Source organism: Hydra viridissima, unplaced genomic scaffold (genome assembly GCF_058129835.1).
Source record: "Hydra viridissima isolate aposymbiotic clone 2 unplaced genomic scaffold, HvirCarnegie_v1 scaffold_3, whole genome shotgun sequence".
NCBI classification, from domain to species: Eukaryota; Metazoa; Cnidaria; class Hydrozoa; order Anthoathecata; family Hydridae; genus Hydra; species Hydra viridissima.
This window is the reverse complement of record NW_028324302.1, coordinates 1,543,119-1,567,656: the sequence shown is the minus strand read 5'-3', so window position 1 is coordinate 1,567,656 and position 24,538 is coordinate 1,543,119. Positions and strand designations below refer to the sequence as shown.

At 29.3% G+C, this 24,538-nt stretch overlaps 1 protein-coding gene across 2 annotated transcripts in view; it reads left to right on the top strand.

Moving 5' to 3' along the window:
• Nucleotides 1-264: 264 nt before the first annotated feature.
• LOC145201955 (uncharacterized) overlaps nt 265-24,538 on the top strand; it is a 50,992-nt gene continuing 26,718 nt past the window's right edge. Inside the window, exons 1-3 of one of the 2 annotated variants that reach the window (XM_090082733.1) lie at nt 265-372; nt 1,773-1,806; nt 19,033-19,208. In XM_090082733.1, the coding sequence (XP_089938859.1) occupies nt 19,097-19,208 (112 nt within the window). In that variant the 5' untranslated portion in view covers nt 265-372; nt 1,773-1,806; nt 19,033-19,096. Of the gene's footprint in view, nt 373-1,772; nt 1,807-18,149; nt 18,280-19,032; nt 19,209-24,538 lie in introns of those variants that run through there. The other variant, XM_090082734.1, reaches the window with a different exon arrangement.

Here is a 24,538-nt window from a genome sequence, read left to right as displayed (position 1 = left end):
AGTTTAAGTTATTAAAAACAATCAAATGGCAAAATACAATAAATAGAATCAATAAACAAACAATCTCTCGTTGTAACCAACACTGAGCTGTTCTTATTTAAGATCACTGTTTTACAGTTCTTCTTTTTAAAAACCTCCTATTAAAATCCTAACATTTAAAAAAAGTCTACAAAAATGAATTTGAAAAATACTTTTTTAATATTTAAATTTTGAATTAAGTTGTAACTAATATCAAATAAATATTTCAGGTTGTCTGCCAAAAATGGTATATTGGAAGAAATCGACTCAACATACTGCAGAATTGCAGCTGTATCAAAAATAAAAAGTTATGCTTTTTTTAAAAACAAAATGTTTAAGGACATCTTCATTCTGGTACGAAAGTTTTTCATTTAAAATTTTTCTGTTTTTGATTTTAATCACATTTACAGTTACATTTAAAAGTTACATTTAAAGTGTCTTTATAAAAAGTTGATGAAAAAAAGTTGATTTAGCAAATGACTTTTTCTTTCAATCAAAATCTGTTAAGGGAATGATTTCCCGTATGTCAAGGTGTTTGCAAGCAACAAGATTTAATCAGTTTAAAAACGTGAAAGTCGACAACCTTGTGCATGGTTGTTGGTTTTCTCGTTTAATCAAAGCATATCTGTAAAAATAAAAACCACATTTTTGAAAGTGATAACGTTAGAGGATAACTTTAGGTTTCAAAATTTTAGAATAAAAAGCAAAATATTTTCACAATTGTGACATGAACGATGGTTGTATACAATAGCTTTCATCAAACATTGATTTGCGAGACAATTATAATATAATAAAACATTCAGTTGTGCGAACCATTATTTTGAATTAATTTTAACTTTTTCCCCAAGAACTTAATGAAAAATGTGCTCACTACTTCCGTCTTACACCATTTTAAAAATAATAACACATGGTATACCCATAATCGCTTGATGTTACTTGCGCATAATAAAAATAAAGAAATGTAATAAATTAAATAACTTTACCTAAAAAAAGATCATTAGGTGTGCGCACAACCAAGCTGTTGAAAAGTAACTGTTAAATAAATTGTTGGAATAAGTGATATCGAATATATCTTCCTTTAATTATAATTCAATGAAAAACTAGAAAACATTACTTTTGTCTTTAGTTATGCCTATAACTCATCTCAAAGCTAAATTTAAATATAATCAAGGTTTCACTTGATTCTTAAAGTTATAACTTGTTAATGCTAAATAAGATTTTGATAGAATGAAAACTATAAAAAGTTATATGCGATACGAAATGGCGAACAAAAGACTATCTGGATAGGCAATACAATAAACTGAACGTGATCTCACTGAGAGCCTTAACTTTTAAGCAAATCAAACAGTAGTATAACTAACTATTGGGGCATTTCCTTATACCAAAAGTAACAAAGGTTTTAGCTTTAATATAAGTTGCAATATGATATTCTCGCGAATAATTTAACAGCCACTTGATAATATCGCGAATAATTTAATAATTACAGTTGTTAAATTATTCAGGATGTTGTTCAAGTCATTTTTAGTTTAACATCTTATTGTAAGACAACATTAGCACAGTTTATCAATGACGCGAAGAATAGTTACGCACTTCGATAAAAGAATTCAATTCTAAAATAAGAATAAATCTGTTTATGCAGCTACAGATCGATAGTGCCACAGCGTTTATTATATTAGTAAAATTTCAGTTGTTATAAAGAACGCTATGAGATTGTAATAATAAACATACTTGAATGATTTTTGTTTTCTTATCAGGTTGGAATGGTGCTTATAAACAGAACTTTTCAATGTAAGTGTTCATTCGTGTTTTTTTATGCTGTTTTTATAATTTTACGTTCGAATATTTGCAGATTGTTTAAAAGTTGCGTCTGGAGAACGACTGAGGCGCAAAGATGATTGCATCATTGATGAACTCGTTGAATTCTAAATTATTTCTTTTTTTTGGAATAACGAACAGTATTTTTTCATGAGTAAATACTTCCTCGACACACAGTTAGTCAGAAAGAAAAAAAGCAACAAAAATTATATAAACTTAAAATATAAACGTAATACATCAACATTTCTAATTACAAACTTTACGCGTACCAAGGACACGTATTACACGTATGTACGCGTTTAAGTGCCATTCATGAGAGCAAATAATGATTTGAATAAAAAGTTTTGATTCCTCGATTTCAAATACCATATAAAACCATGTATACAATATATACCACATATTTTTAAAATAAATATTACGTGTATCTAAGGCGCGCACAACACATTCGTATGCATGTTAAAGTCTATTACGCGCACGAAGATTAATATAAACAAAAAAAATTGGGTTCCTCGAACCAAAACGCGCTTATATAATAATTAAAACAAAAAAATTTGGATTTAAAAAACCAAAATATATTTTGGTTTTTTGGAATAGAAAGAAAAGATGATACGGTATACCGTATCATCTTCTCTTACTATTCCATGACCAAAACCAAAAAAAAGAGAAAAGTATCATTAGCAAAAACAACTTTATTTTGTTATTACGTCATTAAAAAAAAGACGAAACAACAGGGGGAAGTGGTTTTCCATTTTCAGATTTATGGTTTTTGAAACTAATGCGTTTAATAAAACTAATATTTTCAGGGGTTGCCTCTGCTAATTCTAAATTTACCTCAAACTCACCCTGTCAATTCATTTCAGCCTTATGTTCATCTTAATTTCATAAAAACTCTTTCGTTTCTTTTTGTTATTGGAACTGTAGGAGTCTACAGTAATGTATGACAGAGGGCTTTTTGTTCAACCATACTGTTTCCTTTATGTTGGTTGGTTTAAGTGGAACAATAGCTGTCTGAAAAAGATTTTGCTTGTTAACTTGGGCCTCACCAATATTCCTATTAGAATATTTTTAGTTACACTACCGGCAATTAATTTGAGACCAGTGGTTAAAAACGGTATTTACATTTTAAAAATAAATATATCTGATTATAAAAAATTGCACTTCTTTATTTTTGGATCAAAAATAAATAGAGCACAATAAATATGTGGATAGAATAGGATATGGGCATTTTTGCACCAAAAAATTTTCTTATGTACAAAGGTATACAAAAGTGTATGGGCTGAGTTCTTCCAGCATAAAAGACAATACAAGTATTATTTTTAACTGTTACTTAATTTTGATTAATGACTTGTAATTGATATTGAAAATATAATTTTTCTCATTGGTAGCTTCTTGTAGATACTTTATGTAGATCCAATATAGTATATTATGACTTTCAAATGAATATACAAATATTGTATGGTTTGAGCTGTTTATTTTTTTTTAGTTTCTATTTTGTTGTACTAAAATGGCTCCAGTTCGAGAATTAAGCTTTGAACAGAGAGTACGCATTGTTTTACTTGATGAAGAAGGTGTTTCAGAAAGAAAAATTACAAAAAGAATAAAAATATCAACGACAGAAGTTCACAATAAAATCAAGCGTTTGAAGGAAATTGGTCAATATTGTGACTTACCGTGACCTGGACAGCCTAGAAAGATAGATGAACATGGTGATCGTCGTATTACGAGATTATCTATGTCAAACAAAAATTAACAGCTCCACAAATAGTGAGAGAATACCATGAAGCTGCTGAAAAACTTGTTTGTGTCGGGACAATAAGAAACCGATTGATGAAAGCTGGACTTTGAGAGCGCGTAGCTGCCAAAAAACCGTTGCTAAGGAAAGCAAATAAGGTAAAACGACTACAACGGGCTCGCAAACATGCCAACTGGATAATAAGTCAATGGAAAGCAGTAGTATGGAACGATGAGTCCAAGTTTGAATTATTAAGCAATAAGAGAAGAATATTTGTACGCCGGCACCAGAATGAACGTTACATTCCGCAGTGCATTGTGCCTACTGTAACCATGGAGGAGGTTCAATAATGGTATGGGGTTGTTTTGTAGGTCACAAAATAGGAGATTTGATCAGAGTTCGTGGAATTATGAAAAAGGAGCAATACAGAGAAATTTTGGAGAATCAAGCCGTTCCATCTGCTCATCGAATGGTAGTTCGACGCCAGCCTGTTTTTATGCAAGATAATGACTCAAAGCACAAATCTAAATTTTGTACAAATTATCTGAATCAACTAGTACAAGAAAATACCCTTACTTTTATGGAGTGGCCGGCGCAATCACCAGACCTCAATCCCATTAAACTTCTTTGGGATGAAATTGACCGGTATGTGAAGAAATTCCAATTAAAATCTGAGGAACATTTATGGGAGTTACTGCAAAAGGATTGGAAAGCTGTAGCCATGGAAACTTTAAACAAATTAATCTTTCGTATGCCAAGAATATGTGAAGCAGTAATGAAGAAACGTGGTGGTTATTTTGATGAATGCAAAGTTTGAAACTTGTGCGAAATAATAAAGACCTTATAATTTAACTTTTTCATGTTTGTTAAGTTTTCTATTTGTTTAAAAATATTTGTGTAGAAAACTAAATAAAGTATATTTCATGAACTAATTTGTAGTTTCTTTATTCACTGAGATCGAAAAAAACATAAACGAAAATATAACTGATAGATTTAATTGATTTTTACTAGAATTACTGTTTTCTCATCACTGGTCTCAAATTAATTGCCGGTAGTGTATATACATTTTCGAGACACCATCAAAAACTCCCTTTAAAGTGAAGTGCACCTTCAAACTTTCCCCCACTCTCAGCAAATGTTCTCATAGAGTTTTGGGATTCAGTAAAAGTTAGTATCCTTGTCAGAGTATGGTTAAACATACTCTGTAGAGGAGTTGAAGCAGATATTTCTATCTGAACAACGCACTCATGATAAGTATCTGTCTTTCATTCTTAATTTCATGAAGTAAATATCTGCGTTCTGTATTATGGGTGAATTTTAAGTAAATTGATACTGTTCATCGGAACGATAACACTGTACTTTTTAATAAAAATGAAGATTGAAGCCTCAGAAATCTTAATCTTCATTTTTATTTTAAAACTAACCACCATACTTTTAAATTTGCCAAGATTTGTAGCATTTTTTATGACAAAAACAAAATCTTTCTTAGTAGGATCTCTTGACACTTTTCTTATTGAAGATAATGGCAATGATTCAGCAGGATGTTCAACCGATTTGGTAACCTTAAACAAAACAGTATTTAACATTTAAGTAAATTACTTTTTAATTGGTTTGAATTCAGTTGATTTATTACTATGATCTTTTACTTATCTCACTCAGATCTTCCCATTTCTTTTCTTTCTACCTTACCAAACATCTTTTCTGTTAACTATTTTTTCATTATCAAATCAGGTTTGTTTATGTACCAGAAGTCTTGAGAAGGTTCTTAAATGTTTAAAGCAATTTAGATTTGAATTAATAATAAAATATTGTTAGAGTTTTCTTGAGATTTATCATTCAAGTTCATAGGTATTTCCATGGTCTACACCCTCCTATCTACGAAACTCGTAGATAGGAGGGTGTAGACCAAGTTGAAAAGCCTCATGTAAATTATCATGATTAATTCCTAACTTTTGAATGATAGGAGCAAAATGTATTTTCATGATGAATGTAATCAATTAACTATTATTCATTATTTTGTATGAAAGTTCTATTTTAAAACGTTTAATTCAGACAGTAGGCAGTCAGATCATGCAACTTTTGGTTCTTGAGGTTTGAAATTTAAAATGATTTCTTTCAGAATGAGTTTTTGAATGTTGGCTTTTGAGTTACGACAATTTTTCTCTGTTGTGCTAATGTAGTGTGAAAAGTTGTGAAAAATAAATAACTTTTTTTTAAAAGATTGTAAGCATGAAATATTACATTTGACTTAAAAGATTGTATATTGAATTGGGGTAAGATTGGGCAACTGATTTTTTTTTCTGCTTTCATATATACCAATCAGAGAAAAAATATTAAAACTACCATGAAATCCAGTGAAATCTCTTAGTTTTTCAACCAAACTCATGATTAAAGAAATAAAAAAAATCAATATGCAGGACTTATTTTAAGATTCTTGGAATTACAATCTAAAATCAAAATGTAGTGTCGAAAATTTTGTTTATAGCTACCAATTATCTTAAATATATGCCTTCAACTTACATTTTGAACTGTTTTTACCCGTATCAGCCTTAAAAGAGTAACACTAAAGAAAATATTTTTTGCGCGAGTTTGTCAATAAAAAAATAAATAAAATTTTTGGAAAAGATGCAAAACTTGGTTAATCCTTAAAAATTAAATAAAAAGCAATCAGTTCCAGTTTTCTAGAAGTATTGTAACTCAAAATATTAAACAAAAAGCAATCAGTTCCAGTTTTCTAGAAGTATTGTAACTCAAAATATTAAACAAAAAGCAATCAGTTCCAGTTTTCTAGAAGTATTGTAACTCAAAATATTAAACAAAAAGCAATCAGTTCCAGTTTTCTAGAGGTATTGTAACTCAAAATATTAAACAAAAAGCAATCAGTTCCAGTTTTCTAGAGGTATTGTAACTCAAAATATTAAACAAAAAGCAATCAGTTCCAGTTTTCTAGAGGTATTGTAACTCAAAATATTAAACAAAAAGCAATCAGTTCCAGTTTTCTAGAGGTATTGTAACTCAAAATATTAAACAAAAAGCAATCAGTTCCAGTTTTCTAGAGGTATTGTAACTCAAAATATTAAACAAAAAGCAATCAGTTCCAGTTTTCTAGAGGTATTGTAACTCAAAATATTAAACAAAAAGCAATCAGTTCCAGTTTTCTAGAGGTATTGTAACTCAAAATATTAAACAAAAAGCAATCAGTTCCAGTTTTCTAGAGGTATTGTAACTCAAAATATTACTTCCTGTCAATTGTTTTTTTAGGGGTTTTTTTGACAGTTTTTTGAATTTTGACTCACTGTGTGACGCAAAGATAATGAACAAGGTAATTACAAATTTAAAGCTTGAAGGAAAGAAGCCATTACAAATTTTCAAATTTAACCTCACTAAAATCACGACGCAGTAGTTTTAATCGCAATATTTAAAGATTACGTTCACAGGGCTTACTCGATATGCAGTGAATCTTATTTACAAAATGAGATTAATTTTCTAATTAAAAGATTCAATAAAAACGGTTACAACAAAAGTCAACTCAAAAGTATTGCAAACCAAATTAATAAAAAACGGTTGAAAAAGAAAAATAAAACTCTATTTTAGTATGATGCCCTCCATAAAGTATCATAATCGCGGAAACCATCACTCTCCCCAAAACTAAGAAAAATATTTAGAAATTTGGATATAGAGTAGTTTTTAAATCAAACTCTAATTTAATATCATTGCCAATTGTAAAAAATTAATCTAAACTACAAGGCATTACCAAACCCGGAGTTTATTTAATTGAATGCAACTGCTTAAAAGAACACATTTGCGAAACGAAGTTTCATATTAGAACTCGAACTCAGCAACATCAAAAAAGTTAAAACGCCAGCAAACATCAACAATCTGCAATAGTCACACCTAATAAGTTTTGCTCAAAAGAAATAATCTGATAAAAGACTAAAAGAGTGGACAAAAAAAACCCTTAAAGAGTAGACAAAAAAAATTTACCAAAAAGTCCTTGAGGCTCTTAAATACAGGAGCACTAATGTTCTTCTTTAAATGGCGGAATTATTCATTGTAATGGCTAGTTTATTAAAACTAAATTTTGGACTTCATTTTTCACGTTTTTACGTAAAAAAGAAGTTATGCACTGCTGACGTCAGTTAATGTTATACTTTTTTAAGTTAAGATAGCTTTACGAGATGGCGTTGCCGGTAATTATAACTCGGCGAAAGTTTCTTTTGTCAAGGTATTATTTTTAAGAGGTTTCGTATTATTTGATGACTTCTTATTAATATAAGATAGACTAATAAGAGAATATGTAATTACGTTATAGAATTTTTAATTTATGGTAACAAAAACTATATTTTTTATTCATTTTCAATATAAAATATTTTATTAGTCAGTTGTATATAATAAAAATTTACAAACGTCATTATAATAATTAAATTTTCTTTTCGTCAAAAAATCCACCCTTTGATAACTGCTTTAACTGTTCTCGGCATTCTTTTAATCAATTTTCTAATTGTTTCTTTCTGAATATTATTCCACTCCTGTTCTATGTTCCCTAAATGAGATTTTAATGACAGACATACAGTTCTAATTTTTCTATCTAATTCATTCAATTGTAACTCAATGGGGTTGAGGTCTGGGCTTTGGGGAGGCCAGATCATTACACGTAATACACTTTCAGCTTTTTTTTTATCCTAAATATTTTCTAAACACTCTCCTTAAGAAAACTTTCTTGAAATTCTCTTTTTACACCTTTTGTATAACTCCTTATGACTATATTTTTTGAAAATTTTTTAGTTTTTATTCGTTTTCGGTTGCGATTTCTATTCATCATTTATTTAATCACAGTCTCTGTATGCACGTCTTTTCCCGGTCGTTGCTTTTTATATTTTCCTTATTCCGCTTTATCTTTTTATTTATTTAAATGAGAGTTTGATGAGACTTTCAGGGTACGTCTTTTTCTTGTCGTTGATTTTTAACTTACTTCTTCCTTCCCAAAATTAAGGTTGCTAAAAGAACATATTTACGAATGTTTTTTTAAAAAAATTATAGCAAAAAAACAAATTTATTCAATATTTCCCCCATTCGCTTAAATAACCACTTCAATTCTCGATCTAAAAAGTTAGCAACCCCACTTTAGCACGTAAAGGTCCATATTAGCAAATGCTGTTTCAATAGCGACTCACAGTGATGCAAATTTGGATGTATGGTCTTGTGAGTGACCCTTTTAACTACTCTCCTTGCATGAAAGTCCGAATAGTCAAAATCTAGATTGTTGGGAGGCCCGAATTCTATAAACTATTAGATGTCGGCGTTGTCTAGCAACTAACTTTGCACCATATAATTCGTGCGAGAAGGCGGATACACCGTATTGATAAAAAAAACAAACGGCCTTTCAGACGACACAGTTTCCTACCGAAGATTCAATACATTTATAAGATCACGTAAAAGAACTTTTGTGTCTTTTCCTTTTCTTTGAAAAAATACATCAACCTCACTGGACGCAACATTTATCGCGTGAGCAGTTGCTGGAAACTTTGTTGTTGAAACAGTGGAGACATTATCAGAGTCTTGAGCAAGCTAGTTGTTATTCCTTCATTAACATAATGGGAAACTATGCGATTAAAAAATTAGAAAAGTTGTTCCTCTAAATTTGAATTTGAAATTTTCATTTGATTAAAAACACTTCTAAAAAGAAAAATCCAAAATATAACTTTTCTTGGACATGTCGTAATAAAGGTATGAAACGTCTTTAAAAAACTCTTGGTGAGATTCTTATGACAGTTTTAAAAAAATCAGTTTTTAAGGTAGCATTTTAACATAAAACATAATAAGTTTTAACAGACATGCCATCCACCTTAGTCCGCCTTCGTCCGCTTTAGTATTATTGATAAAGGTACTGTATGCATTTTTCAAGCCATTAAGAATTCTAAAGTACCTTACAGTATAAATTTACAACTTACTTTTATATTAATTATCACTATATCAAGTATTAAAATACAGCTAGGACCAACTTTGATGTTAAAAGTACCTCCGCAAGTGTCTGATGATAAGAAATGAGTTTTTAATTTGTTTTCTACTTAAAACATTAAAATTTTAAAATTTGAAAACTTTTCAATAATTTTTTAATAAAAGAACATTATTGGTTTCTTAAATATCGAAAGAACTGTTGTGGAAAGTATTGAATCAATAATGAAATTAATTTTATCGATAATAAAAAATAAAGAAATTAAAAAAAAAAACAAGCCATCAAAAATTGCAATGTTCTATAGAAGTTAATCATTTAAGAAACTGTAACAAAAAAAAGATTACATATCCATCACCCAAATTGGATTGATGGAAAACTCAACGCTAAGGATTAAATTGAAGAGCAAACACCGACATCAGCGGAGACATCTACGTCTAAGAAGCGTGGATAGTCAAAGAAAAGTTTGAAATACTTTTCTAATGGCAGCAAGCAGCAGAATATCAATAAAGACAAGTAAGAAAGCGATAAATGATTGCACACCACCCAAAGAAGATATCGAAGTTAGTAAAACAAAAGTTAAAGTAAAATTGCAAGATTTGATGGAGCACACTGCAAAACGTATTTTTGTGAGGAAAAGTGCAGAAATAATAGAATTTTTTTTTTATTTTAAAATATGAAATTTTTTTTTTATTTTAAAATATAAAATATAAAAAATTTTCATTTTAAAATATGAAAGTTTCAAAAACATATACGACTGCAGTACAATAAAAGGAAGATATTGATTCAGGATAGAATGAGAAACGCGTTCAGAGTGATAATGAACTTACTGAAAGTATGTAAAACAGGTACTAGTATAACTGGTAATGTTTGCCGAACTGCATTTTCCGACCCAAAACTATTGATATCTTGATCACTTTTAACTGTCAACATTTAATTGACCCAGTTAAACTCAATGAGTACAATAGAGACTCTTACGAACTAAACTTAGGCCTTTTTTTTTGGTATAAGGTGCCAGCGACCGTACATAATGTACTATCACACGCCGCTGAACTATTACTCCATTTTCCTGTTCCTCTTGGAATGTTAGGGTAGGAAACTTCAGAATCCAGAAACAAATTTTGTAGGCGGTGTAGAGAGTTCTGAGCAAAAAAAAAAAGCCGAGAAGCAAACTTGACAGATGTGTTTAATAGAGTAATGACATCATCTGATCCAAACTAAGTTCAGTTCACTTGAAAGAGCGCAACAAAAAAAAAAAAAAAACTGTAAAACTCTTCGGAATTGCCTAAGACAATTAAATAGTTTGTCATAGGTTGTGAATCAAAAGATAATATCACAACTACTACCGTACTTCCATAAATATTGTGAAGGCGGTGGATTTTTTTTTATTTTTTTATCTTCTTATTTTATTTATATGTCTATGTTTTCTTAATGTTAAAGTTTTTCTTAGGTTTGAGGGAAAGGGGAAGGGAAAGGTTCGGGTTTGGTGTTGTTTGGATTAGGTATATGGAGGTTGGGAACTAGGTTTATGGTCTGGGGAGTATTTGTTTAGGAAAGGGCTAGGTTTAATCAAAAAGGCTTAACTTATATTCGCCGTCCTCAGTATATTCAATAATATAAAACTCAACAAATGTTCTATTACTGTGTAACGGTAAGCACTCTTATATTTATGTGACGCAAGTGTAATGGCGCGTATATGCTAAGGTGCGCGGTAAAGCATCAAACTTTTCAATAACAATATTTAACGCATATAGTAATAACAACAATAATATTAATAATCGAAATGCAAACAAAAGTACTTACTACTGGTTCTTCTTCCCTTACTTATTTTTCTTAATAAATACTCTCAAATATTCTCATCAATATATATTCTCTTAAAATTAACTCATGCAAATCTCAATAAATCAATGCAGATAATAACGCTTATTTAAAGTTACTCAAACATAAAATTCTCTTTTAAATCTCTTACTCTTCTTAACTCTTACTTTGCCATCTTAAAACCTCTTCAAAAACTCTCTTCAAAAAAACTGTTCTCTTTTCTTTTTTTTTGAGCTTTTTATAGTTTTCGGTTGTTTACCGTTTTGCTACTTATTCATCATTAATTTATATAACAGGTTGAATAAGTTTCCGTGCGTACATCTGTTCTTGGTTGTTGTTATTTTTTTACTTTTCTTTTCGCTTTATCGTTTATTCATATGACAAATTCAATAAGTCTCTGTGCGTACTTCTTTTCTTGGTTGTTGTTGCTTTTTACTTTTCTTTTCGCTTTATCGTTTATTCATATGACAAGTTCAATAAGTCTCTGTGTGTATGTCTTTTCTTGGTTGTTGTTGTTTTTACTTTTCTTTTCGGTATATCGTCTATTCATTTGACAAATTCAATAATTCTCTGCGTGTACATCTTTTCTTGGTTGACTCACTCTTTTTTCGTTCGAATGTTATATGCTTGATTCGGGTAAAACTTAAAGATAATGTTTACACTTTTATCATTTTCCCTCCTCACAATATTGAACAGAAAATAATGGAGGATCTTGCAGCGATTGATGAGTAATTTCAAAATTACAACTATTTTGAATGAAGTTGTTAAAATGAAATTATGTACAATGAAGTTATTTATTATGAAACTAAGTATTGATTTAAAGTTAGATTTTAAAAAGAAACGTCTTATAAAAGTGTAGATAATCTTTTATCTCTTTTAAACTCTGGGATTAAAATTGATAAAAGATTATCTACAAAAATGTCAAAAAACGTTTCTGAGTCATGATTTTATCAAGGGCACTTGGGTTCGTCCTAAGCAATTTTTTGACTTATTTGATGCCGTATTTGGTCAATCTTGACAAAAGTTTGAAAAAATTACGGTTGGGCCTTTTGTTAACATTAAAGAATTTTTTTTCGAAAAGTACTTAATAACTTTCCAAAAAGGGGTTGATCATCAAAATTAGTATAGCCGTTCTCAAATTATCAGTTCTAAGGTTTTTGTTGGCAAATTTTGAGCAATTTTAAAGTTTGGTACTAAAAATCTGAAAAACTAAAGTATTTACAAGGTTCTGTTTTTGCTTTACTTTCAAAAATATAAAAAACTTGTTTATTTGTCAACCTTTTGATTTTTGTCCACGTATATGCATAGAACTTTTCCATTATGGTTTGGTTTTTGCATTGACAGTAAATATGTTTTTTTGAGCAACACAAAAGCATATTTTAGGATTGAACTTATAAGGACTATTCTTTACAGCTTTGCAAAGCGTCTGTCTTATTTTAATTTCATACGACTTGAAGTGGAGATTTTTCTTGGTAATTCAACGCATAGCTTTTTACTCATACAACGACTTTATTTACTCACTCACAACCAACAACTTTCTAATCAACTTCGCTGGATCTTCAAAAACTTGGTCTAGATCTTGTTGAACAAAGTAAGGTGTCTTGAAAATACATTTCCTAAAGTGAGTTTACCTCGCTGGTGCTTCTGGACTTTCGTTGGACTACTCTTACTCTTTAAACCTTGTGATCACATCGTAGATAGTCGTTCTCGGGTACCAGAAGATCCAAATGGTTTCTCAATAATTTTGGCTCTTTGTTTATATTTCACAATTGGTTTAGCATGGCGAATGTTTTGAGGCAATTACCGCTTAAAACATCAGGGAAAGCAATTTGAACACCAATCGCGACCTCTACATGTTTTATAAAAGGATGGGAGCTTGGATTTTTGCGCCACGTTTTTTATATTATTCTTAACTTAAATCAGCTGTTAAATATCTTTATAAGTTTTAGATTTTCTACATAGATATTTTTGAAATAAAGAATGAAATGGTTTTGCTTTTTCTAGAGCATGTACTGATTTATGATGCATATCAACTTATATAAAAAAAAATATCAAAAAAAAAAAAAGGGGAGAAATTACTTTTTTGCATTCAAATCAATAGACACCTGAATATGTCCTACTGAAATAAAGAAACCTTCTTTATATAGCTAGTATATAAACATTATTTAAAAAAACACTAACACAAAATAAAAAACTTTAAGTATACTCATTATGCTCGAACAACAATCATTGTTCAATCCATCTTTCAGTACCAAACATTTATATTTGAGAAACACCATAGTTTTCTCAAAGGTACATTAACTTTTTAAAGGAAGTTTGATTTATAATAAAACATTAGCTCACATAAATGTCTATCGGTCATTGACCAGTGGCCCATTTTCTTTTTTACAGAGTTTTATTTTAAAAACTTTCAATAATTTAGGACTTAAACATGGAAATATTTTAAGCCCTTGATTTAATGAAATACTTTGCGAAAGAAAATCAAGGGATTTGCATCAGGGGGAGCATACTTCGAGTTCAATGTAGCGCTTTGATATGTTGCAAACTCCTGTGCCGCTGAAAAGAAGCTAAAAAGCCAAAATAATATTTCTTTAAAATGCGGAAAATTCTGTATTTGAGAGTTTCTCTAATAATAGAAATAACTAAAAAAGTTTAAAGTTTAGGACATAACAAATAGTTAATAGTCATTTTACCTGGAATAATTGACATGAAGGAGTCAAATATTATTACTATGCTGCCCACTATTCATGAAAACTATGTTATTTCGTTTAAAATAAAATATGATTTCCTTGGACCTATCAACAACCTTATTGATTTCATTTCTAAAGACGGAAATAGGGCACTTGTAATATGGATAACATCAATGCCGGAAAATTATATCAATTCAACAAAAGATGGTCTGAACTATTGGGTTGGGGTTAATTCTACAGGTGATCAGTGGATAAAAGTATCTCATTTATACGTTGATTACCTCCGTTATAATTGCTCTATTAGCATAAATGAAAAAACTGTTTATTCTATTATTCATAATGCTTATAGAACGTTTGAGGGTGTTACAGTATATACTTCTAACCAAATGAATAAGTCAGTCACTGGTTTCATAAAAAGCATAAATATAACTAGCAAAGGAAAAGGTAAGTGTTAAAACTTTAGCTCATCTCTACGCTTTTATTTAAATTTTCGGCTATTACAATTGCTGCTATTTTACTTTTTATCATAGCTTCTTTTAATTAACTGCGCTCTATAAGGGGAGCTATAAATTATTAATTGTTTTTTTTTGACGAACCAATAGTCAAGGTAAGGGAGTGGAAACGTTTTATTTTCGATCCATCAACTTTTATGAGACTTTGCCGCGACCACTGGATAAATAATAGACATTTTTTAAATTGTTAATAGTGAAAGTAAAATTTTCTCTAAAATATATAAACTATTTGAAATATTAAACTCCAAAAATATTTTTTGCACAAATAATCTGGGGCAATCGATTGCACGTTACTGGTCTAAGTTAAAGAATAAATCTCCATGAAATTGAATAATTGGTCATACTATATTTTTTAAACCATATAAGATTAAAATTTTAGCACATGGTAAACAAAATAGTTTTAAGAAATTTACCAAAAAAGAGAAAATATCCTTTCCATCTTTGTCACTTGCATGGTATTGAGGTTATAGATGACAAATGAATAATATTGGAAAACCAGTTTCTGGATTTAAATTAGGAAATTAATAAGGTTTGTCTTGCTTATAACAATACCAGCTATTGAAACAATCAAAACAATTAGCATTTCAGTTATTTTCAGATAATGAGGGTTCATAAAACTTTCCAACTTAATCCGCGTTGCATATTGCGATAAAAACTCTTAAGATAAGAAAAGACTTTAAATTCACCATCACCATAATAAACATGTTTTTGGTTATTATTTCAATGTTCCACCCTGAGTTTGGTTTTTACGCAGAGCCTGGCTTGGGGTGCCGAACTCGGGGTAGGTACCCCGAGTTCGACATGTATACTCCAAGTATGGATAATGAAAGTTTTTAAAATAATATTTTTTGCGGATATTAAAAGTTTTAAAAGTAATTATCTTTTTGGATTGCTGAATTTTTTGTAATAATTTTTTTTTTACGATTTGATCCGTAATATAAATGAAATGAAATCATTTCTGATTATTAAGGTACAAATTAGACATTATATTCATAGACATTCAAATGATTATTTTTTTATTATATCTAAAACTATAATATAATAAACTATATTTTAAATCATGAAATATTTTTAAAATCATTATATCTTGTGCATTTGTATTTTGAAGGAGTAAAACTAATTTAAAAACTCGCTACAAAAGAAATTCTAAATATTAATTCGCATTAAAAAGTCACTCACTCCAAGTGAAACATGACCTACCCCGAGTTTCAACGAAAAACCGCACTCGGGGTGAAACATCACCCCAAGCCCGGCTTTGTTTAAAAACAGACTTAGGGTGGAACATCAATTGATATATGTGCTCCAATCATTTACTTATTGAGAGCAGAGCCACGACAATTAAATGATGAAATGTTTCAAATGTATTAAGATCCTCTGCCTTCAAAAGCAGATTTGAAGAAACATATGTATCTGTGTATGTAAATATTTTATTGGCTGTCATTGCCGTGTTAAAAGTTCCCATTAGGAAAAGGTATTTTCTTGTGGATCAGAGAACAGGCCGTAAAATGGCAATTGGTAATGTTGTTAAAAAGTTACCCAAATTCATATAAATATGAAAAGAAAAGCAATACAATAATTGCAACAGGAAAGCTAATTTAATGCAAACGATGTAGTGGGAAAAAGTAAAAAAAGTAAAATAGAAACTGAAAAAGGTACATCTTTTGAAAACTCAGGTAATATATCTGAGGAATTGTTTAGAACTGAAACCTCTGATATCAACGCAAAATCAGAATCTTAATATAGTTGCATTTCTTAAAATCTAATCAAGCACTTGCCTGCGATCAAATTTGAGTTTCAGATCGATCTGCTTCATTATTAGTTAATGCTGCTTTAAAGGATTTTCATATTGTTACAAAAGAAAATCCATCAAAAGTAGTTTATCAAAGTAAAACAAAAAAAGAACAAAAAAATAGAAAATTACAACTTCAAGAATGAACAAGAAATGATCATATTGAAGTTCAATGACTTTTATTTGTTAGAAAGGAGGATGTAACATATCAGAGGAGTTTGTTGTGAGGGTGGCGTTTTCTATGTTTCTATTTTAGCTATTTAATTTAATTTTCTGTTTCACGTTTAGTTTGTTATTTAGTTTAGCTAATGAAGGGGAAGATTTAGGTTTGGTGTTATGTGGATTAGGTATATGGAGGTTGGAATTGAGGTTGATGGTCTGGGGAGTACTTGGTTAGGTAAGGGTTAGGTTTTATCTAAAAGAGCTAAATTTATAATCGCCTTCCTCAGTATATTCTATAATATAATAAAATTCAACAAATGTTCTATTAATCTGTAAAGGAACATTTGTTGAATTTTATTATATTATAGTATTAATCATCTTGTGTATGTTTTTCTATTGATGGTCGTTTTTAATTTAGTTCTCCCTCCTCACAATATTCAACATCTAATTTTACCAAAAGTTTTATTTTTTAGCATCCGATTTTACCAACAACTTTATTTTTCCTAATTATCAACATGGTTGTGGCATTTCCCGTAAATTAAACAACATAATAAATATGCTTTTGCAATGAGCAATCAATTGTCGTTGATGTCCTTAACTACGTGTGCCGTGAAAATAGAAGCCAATTTTTCTCATATTTCCTTTCTTTTAACGTAAAAAGTAACATATTTTGTGTTTGATTGTAAACTTTACGTTTAGAAGTCAATTTTCTAGGAAGTTAAACAGCATCAAAACTTTGTTTAACTAAAAAGAATATGAACATTAAAATGAATGCACTAACTCATACTTTCTTTATATCATTAAGATCAGAGAACGGATTTTATATGAGCAAAGGGTTCTATTTACAATATCTCATTCCTGACGCACAGCAAAAGTATCACCATTGCATTTTATTCTACCCGTGTACTGTTTGTATGAGAAAATGAAATAAATCATAAACTGTTTCTTTTTCTCTTAAAACAAAATGTATCTAATGTATTTTACTGCCAAGTCTTTTATCTTCTGATTTACTTCTGATTAGTTAGTTTGAGCGGAAAAAGTCCATATTGAGCCAAAATTAGTGTCTTCAACCCATTTCTTTGGGTTTCTTAGACAATATGACAAATTCTATGATTTTTAGTTTTTCTAATCTAAAACTTCAAGTCATTTGAAAATTATTTCATAGAGTGGAAAAGTTTATGTAACTCGTAGCTAGATTTTAATTTAACAAATTGAACTTGGCTTTATTGCACGTAAATTTATAAACAACAAGAACAAGAAACATACATGAATTCTCAAGAGAATAAACTAATCTAAGTAAAAAATTTTCTAACATTTTTGGTTAATGATATTTAACTAGTTGCCCTTGAATTTATGTGTGTCATTGTTGATGTAATAACAGGGATAAAAGCATTAAAGACGTAAAATCCTCTGGTCAAATATCTGCAAAACATAAAAAAAAGAAAAAACCAAAAAGTAAGTGTCGCTTTCTCGCAGCAAACATGACACCGCAATTCAACATTATCTCTTCCGCTAAAAACTCCTTTAACTTTAGTTTTGCGTTCAATTTATACTTTTCAAAATACTTTAATACGCTCATAAAGAAATCGCTTAAACAATATTTACAACATTTCAAGAAAACTGTGTCAATATCTGCTTTACGTAATTGCTTCCGCGCAATGGAATTACAGCAAAATATCTTAAAATGCTTCAAAAAATTTATTTATTTGACATTCACTGATAAAATAAATCAAAACATCAACAGAAGATCAACATTAAAATACGTCTTACCTCTGAATAATTTTACTGAGGTAAGCACGTTTTACTCATAGTCTATGATGGAAAAGGTAGTGAAAAGTAGTCCCTTAACATGAGATGTTATAAAACTAATATTAATCTGATTCACTATAAAATGATTCTCTCTTTTGCAAAGGCGTTTTTTGGATAATATTTGTATTAAATAAAGACAATTGAGTTTATTTAGATGACTTAAGTCTTCTTTTATTTTATCTCAATATTAAATAACTTAGTCTTTTTTTCTTTTTGAATTCTTTTTTCCTCATTAAGCTTCTTGGAGTTCAGAAAGCATAAAATTATTAAATCTGATGTTCAATCATAAAATATTGCTTGAACGTTTGTTTCACAACTCCAGGTTTGACTGGATTCATCAAATTTGGAAAAAGCATATTTTAATGCTTAATCCAAATCTAATTGAGCCCAGTCAAATTTGGATTTATGAAATAAACGTTCTAATTAAACTTTCTTGTAGCATTTAAATAAATAACTGCCATGCCACTATAATGCAGAGTTAGAAGAATTCATTCTAAATCAATAATATTAGTAAATAATAATATTAAATCACAACAAATAAACCTTATCAGTCTGAAAGCGAAACTTTTTAAACTCCATGTTATTGAAAGTTTACATATCTTTTTGTTTAACTTGAAGTTATATTTTTTTGATGAGAGAGTAGTTCATTTTAAAATCTTTTATCTCGAATTTTATAGCATTCTAAAAAAAATGGCACTAATATTGATTTGGAATTTTTTGGTATTTTAACATAGTCCGGAACAAAAATCTGAAGAAATCTTTTTAAAAGCAAACAATAAATACTATATTGAGGCGCTCATGTGTGAAAGTCTATATGATGATTCGTTATCAGTTGCTTTCAAGAAAAATGATGAAACCTCTAGTTCATTAAGACCGATTTCAGCTGAATGGTTTAGTCAAATTAGAATTGGTAAGTAAATTCTGTCTTTTAAATGTAATTACATATTCTTTTCTTTGTTTTTGGTTATCATTTTGCATTATTATTTTGTACTCAAACATAATAAACTAGCCATGGTTCTGAAGCTTGACCACTTGTAAAATATGAACTGACAAAGTTAGAATCACCATATCAATTATTTGTTTAATATATAGAAATGGCTAAAATGTTGTAGCTTGTATTTGATCCATTTTGTTTCAGTTCGCAAATTTATAACAAATATTTAGAAAAGCAGCAATTAGGAATAAAAAAATTTTCTTTTTTTAGGTAGGGGACTTTCTTTATGAATTCGTATTTATTTTCAACAACAATATAAGAAATTGTAAAAAGATTTACTGACATTTTGACTAACTATTAACGGGTACTTGAATTAAAGCTTAGCAATTTCTGATAACTACATTATTTTTTAAAACGAAAAGAAAATTTTATTCAAACTAAAAAAACTGTTGATCACAGGTGTAAATAAAATACTTAATAAACAACTATTTAAAAATACAGAAGCAACTAAAAAAGACTCCTGTAGTATTTGTAAATGGAATAAGTTCATAGCATGTGAAACTGTTTTTGTTTTTTATCAACTATATGCAGCTTGATCCATTCATTAATTAAAGCCACTACCTTTACCGCAGATTTATTTACGACCTTTACACCAAAAATCTATTTCGCAGACTAGTTAATCTGTGGAAAACTGCTTACTTCTTTTTCTAAGAAAGTTTTTGGTAGTCTAGTGTAGAGATTAACCTTAAAGTTTTTTGTCTAGAGGGTTGTCCGTCAGAAGCTTCAAGTCAACCTAGACAACATTATAAAGTAATTCCAGGCCTGCGAACACCGTAAACAGAAATCACAAACATGCCAAAAATTTTTAGCATGAAATACATGAAAAATGCACAACAGAAATTCACTAGCTTTTACAATTTTTTGAATATCTGTGTTTTTACTAAAAATATAAACTCTGGCAACCACCTAGCTTTTTGCAGTCATATTGGTGCTTTAAATGAAATACTTAAAATGGATTTTACCTTAATGAGATTGTTTTTTTCTCTGAGAGTATGTTGATATCTTTGGTAACCATTGAAACTGGGGGAATTTGAATTTATTTGTTGATGATGTCTAAAAGCTTATCTTATTAATTAATTGACAGTTGCTTTAAAACTTCTTAAAAAACCTGACGCTTACTCTCTTTGCAGCAGAAAAAAACATCAAACAAGTGTTAAAGACATGGAAAATATAGCTTGTCTGTGTCAAGTTCTTGTTCAAAAAGGATTCAGGCGTCATAAGCAGGACCTATATTGTTGATTCTAATGTCAAAAGATGATTTCTTAAAATTCTCAATTATGTTATAAGCCACAATAGCCCCATAACCTGTTTAAGCTAAACTTTATAAATTAAACTTCTTGTCTAAACACCAACATTGATAGGCTGCTAGTCAAAAGATTGAAGTTTGATCAACAAAATCTTACTGGTGATGCCTTGCGGCAGTGTTCCATTCCAATCAATATTTAGAGGAAGTTTACGTTTAAGTTCACTTGTCAAACTTTAAGCAAGTTTTAACATTTGATTTTTTCTCTGTGCGTTAATGATTGATACACGTTAAAACTATCAATACCATGATCATAACTAAGATGCGTCAATGCTGGAGTGAAAAGAAGTGCTGCAATTCTATCGGTGACTTTAACAATGTACAGATATGTTGTTAATTACAACCCTGAAATGAGTTAGAAGAAAAAACATCCTATAAGTATTGAAAAGTTCTAAGTGAGTCATAGAAGAAAGAGAGAAATCAAAAAGAAAGTATACTATAGTAAGCATATACAAGAAACTTATCTAAGAATGAAATTAATTTATCTAAATTAAATAAGAAATTCAACTAATTAATGAATAGTATATCAAAACCCCTATAAGAAAATATGCCCTTAACGTAAAATCTTTATTTACAACTTTTCATACCTTTAATTTTACGGAAATCGAAATTCTACTTTCTCTTATTTTATTAACAGCAGTATTACATTTTCTTGGCTTTTAACAGTTATTTGTGTAATCTTATTTTGGTTTGTTTAGATTTTTACTCTGAAATTGAATTTGATAGTTATTATTTCTTCCTTTTTTTTATATTTAGTTTTACAATGAGCCTACTTTTTCCATTTTCAATTCTCTTTTTATTTTTTTTTTGTGGTCTTTTTTAAAAAAAAAATAAAATGCCTTATTACATTTCTTACTTTTTCGTTTTCCATTTACATTAACAAGTTCTTTTTTTCAAAAAACTTTACTCGAATAAAAATCTATTATCAATTAAAGCTAAACACTTTTTTTTTAAAAGTTTTTTTACTTCTCATACCCTTTTCACACCAAAATTAAAACTTGTTTTAACCGTGGTTATTTAAACAAGTAACGGATTTTTACCTTCACAATGCTTTTTAAAACCTTGTTGCAAATAAATGACTTTAAAAGAAGGTCGCTAATGAAGACAACATCGCGAGGTTTTTTGTTAAAAAATTTTTGCTCGGAAACCGAAAGTAAAAAGTTGGGATAAATGAAATATATATATATATATATATATATATATATATATATATATATATATATATATATATATATATGTATATATATATATATATATATATATATATATATATATATATATATATACAAAAACTTAACCGAAAAATTAACACACAACTTACAAATTCAAACTTTTTTTCAAATATATTACGTATTTCACGAATTATTCGGTTACAAAGATGATAATGTATATTGTTACGCCTATTATAGGTTTCATTCCGTTTCCCTAATTTAATTTCGAAATTATATCAGCTTTTCATAAGTAGCATGTTTTGCTCTAATTAAACCTCACTTCCAAAAGAAAAGTATGTATTGGTTTAATATTGCTTTCACAGTAGAAACGATAACTGTCATTTCAGCAACACATCAGTTTGTAATGCAACTTTTTAGAAGAAAGTCGTGATAAATGTGTTGCAATTGTTACTTTGTCCAATGAAGGATTAAAAAATCGCCAACTTGTTAGAAGATTTGGAGTGTCTCATACAACAGTTGCAAGGGTTCTACAAAGGTTTGTAGAGACCAATCATCACGCTAGACGACTTGGCCAAGGCAGACAACGAGCTAACAATGCCGTTTAGAATCAATTTTTAATACTTCGAACACTGAGAGAACGGTTCGCTACTACACGAAGTCTCCAAATACAACTTGCTGAGGTTTATGGAACTGCTGTTAGTCAAGACATCATAAAAAGAAGACTTAGTGTCTAAAATTTACGACCTCGAGCAGCAGATACTGGTTGCAGATTGTCTGTAGACCACTGAAAAAACAGACTGGATTTTGCAAGGAGGCATATAATTTGGGAAATAAATGATTTGCAACAGTTCTTATATACAGATGAGTCAAGGTTTTGCTTAGTAAGTTCTAATTGCCGTGCAAGAAAGTGCAGATGACCAAATAAAAAAAATTTTGCTTATTGCATTCGAAAAACCAATTCATACGGAGGCGGCTCATTGGTGGTATGGGGCAGAATATCTTATACCGGATACTGCTATACTACATACGGCAGATATTGCTACTGAGTACTTAAATGTTGTTATTATTCAGGTTTTGAAGTGGCTAGCTTGCAGTTTAGATATGATCCCAACAGAGCATCTTTGAGACATAATGCGACGCCGTGTTAGAAGCCAACATCCACCACCTAACAGCCTAGACAAGCTGCGACAAAGACTTATTTGCGTGTGGGAAGATATTCCTCAAGAAACGTTTAGATCTTTGATTGAAATTATGCCACGGCGCTGTTAGGCTGTAATAACATCAAGAGGTGGTGGCACTAGTTATTGATAAATCAAAAATGTTTCAGCTTTAGCTGTATTAGTTTGCTAAAAAATAATAATCATTTAACTTTATTTTGTTAAATGAACCATTTTTTTGGTTTTAGTTCTTTTTTACAGCATCCTCATAGTCAATTAACTCAACTATTTAGGTGATAATAATAAGAATTATTATAATCTAAATAGTTGGGTTCATGCGTTCTATTCTTAACATGGTTGTCAAAATATATGATAATATTGACGACAATTAATATAAATTGAAATGTATAAGTGATGCGTTAATTTTTCAATTAAGTATATATATAAAATCGAAAGAAGTTATTTATAGACGTATTATATTAATATTCTCTCTTTTTATCTCTCTCTTACGTTATATTTTATACATTTAAGCATATATTTATATGTATTGTATATATGATTTGTAATTCAATTACATCATTTTCTTCAAATAGCTTAAATAAAATACTTTAATGAATACACAAAAAAAAAAAAATGTTGTCAAACTGTCCGGACATTGTGATGCGACCGAAACCAAATACTTATACTAAAATGGTCAGAAGAAAACATTCAAGAACAGTTAAAGTCGTGCACGAGAAAAAAGAAAATATGGGATGATGTGGCTGTATACGAAAGCAGCAGGATACTTAGACCGAGGTGGAGATTCTTGTAAAACAAAAATACACACTCTTCTCTGTGCATATAGAAGTTTTATGGAGGATAAAAGAAATGCTAATGAAGCATCTGCAGTATCTTGTTGTTGTAATGAAATTGATGAAGCTTTGAGAGAAAGACCAACTACTTTTCCAACACTTTTAACCTATTGCAGTATTATTTTGCTAACAACTCCAGATAACGCTACTTTTCAGCTACCTAAACCTGACGAAATTGATTTTAAAAATGAAATTGTTTGATTAAATGTTTTTTTAAAAATATTTCTTTAAAAATGAATTTTTTTGAAAAAAAAAGTTGTTTATGTAGCCAATAATGCATCTAAGATTTTACCTGAAGGATCAACAACAACTTCCAATTGTATTTATTTTCTTAATAAAAAATAAATAAAAAAGAAAAGTTCATCTGTGTTGTTATTTGAAAAACTTGACGCAAACATGAAAAGTTTTTTAAAAGCGCTAGGTAAGACAGTGAAAGAGTTTTTTTCAACATCATTTGAAAATGGGACCTAAAAATAGTTCTTCTGATAAAAATGATAAGAGTGCAGTACTTTTAAAATCTAGAGAAAAAGGAAACGAATTTTTTATTGAAATAGAATTGCGCATGATGAGTATGGAAAGATTATATATATAGAGATATATTAAAGATTATATGGATTTTATATATATATATATATATATATATATATATATATATATATATATATATATATATATATATATATATATATATATATATATATATATATATATATATATATATATATATATATATATATAAATATATATTGGACAAAACATTTGC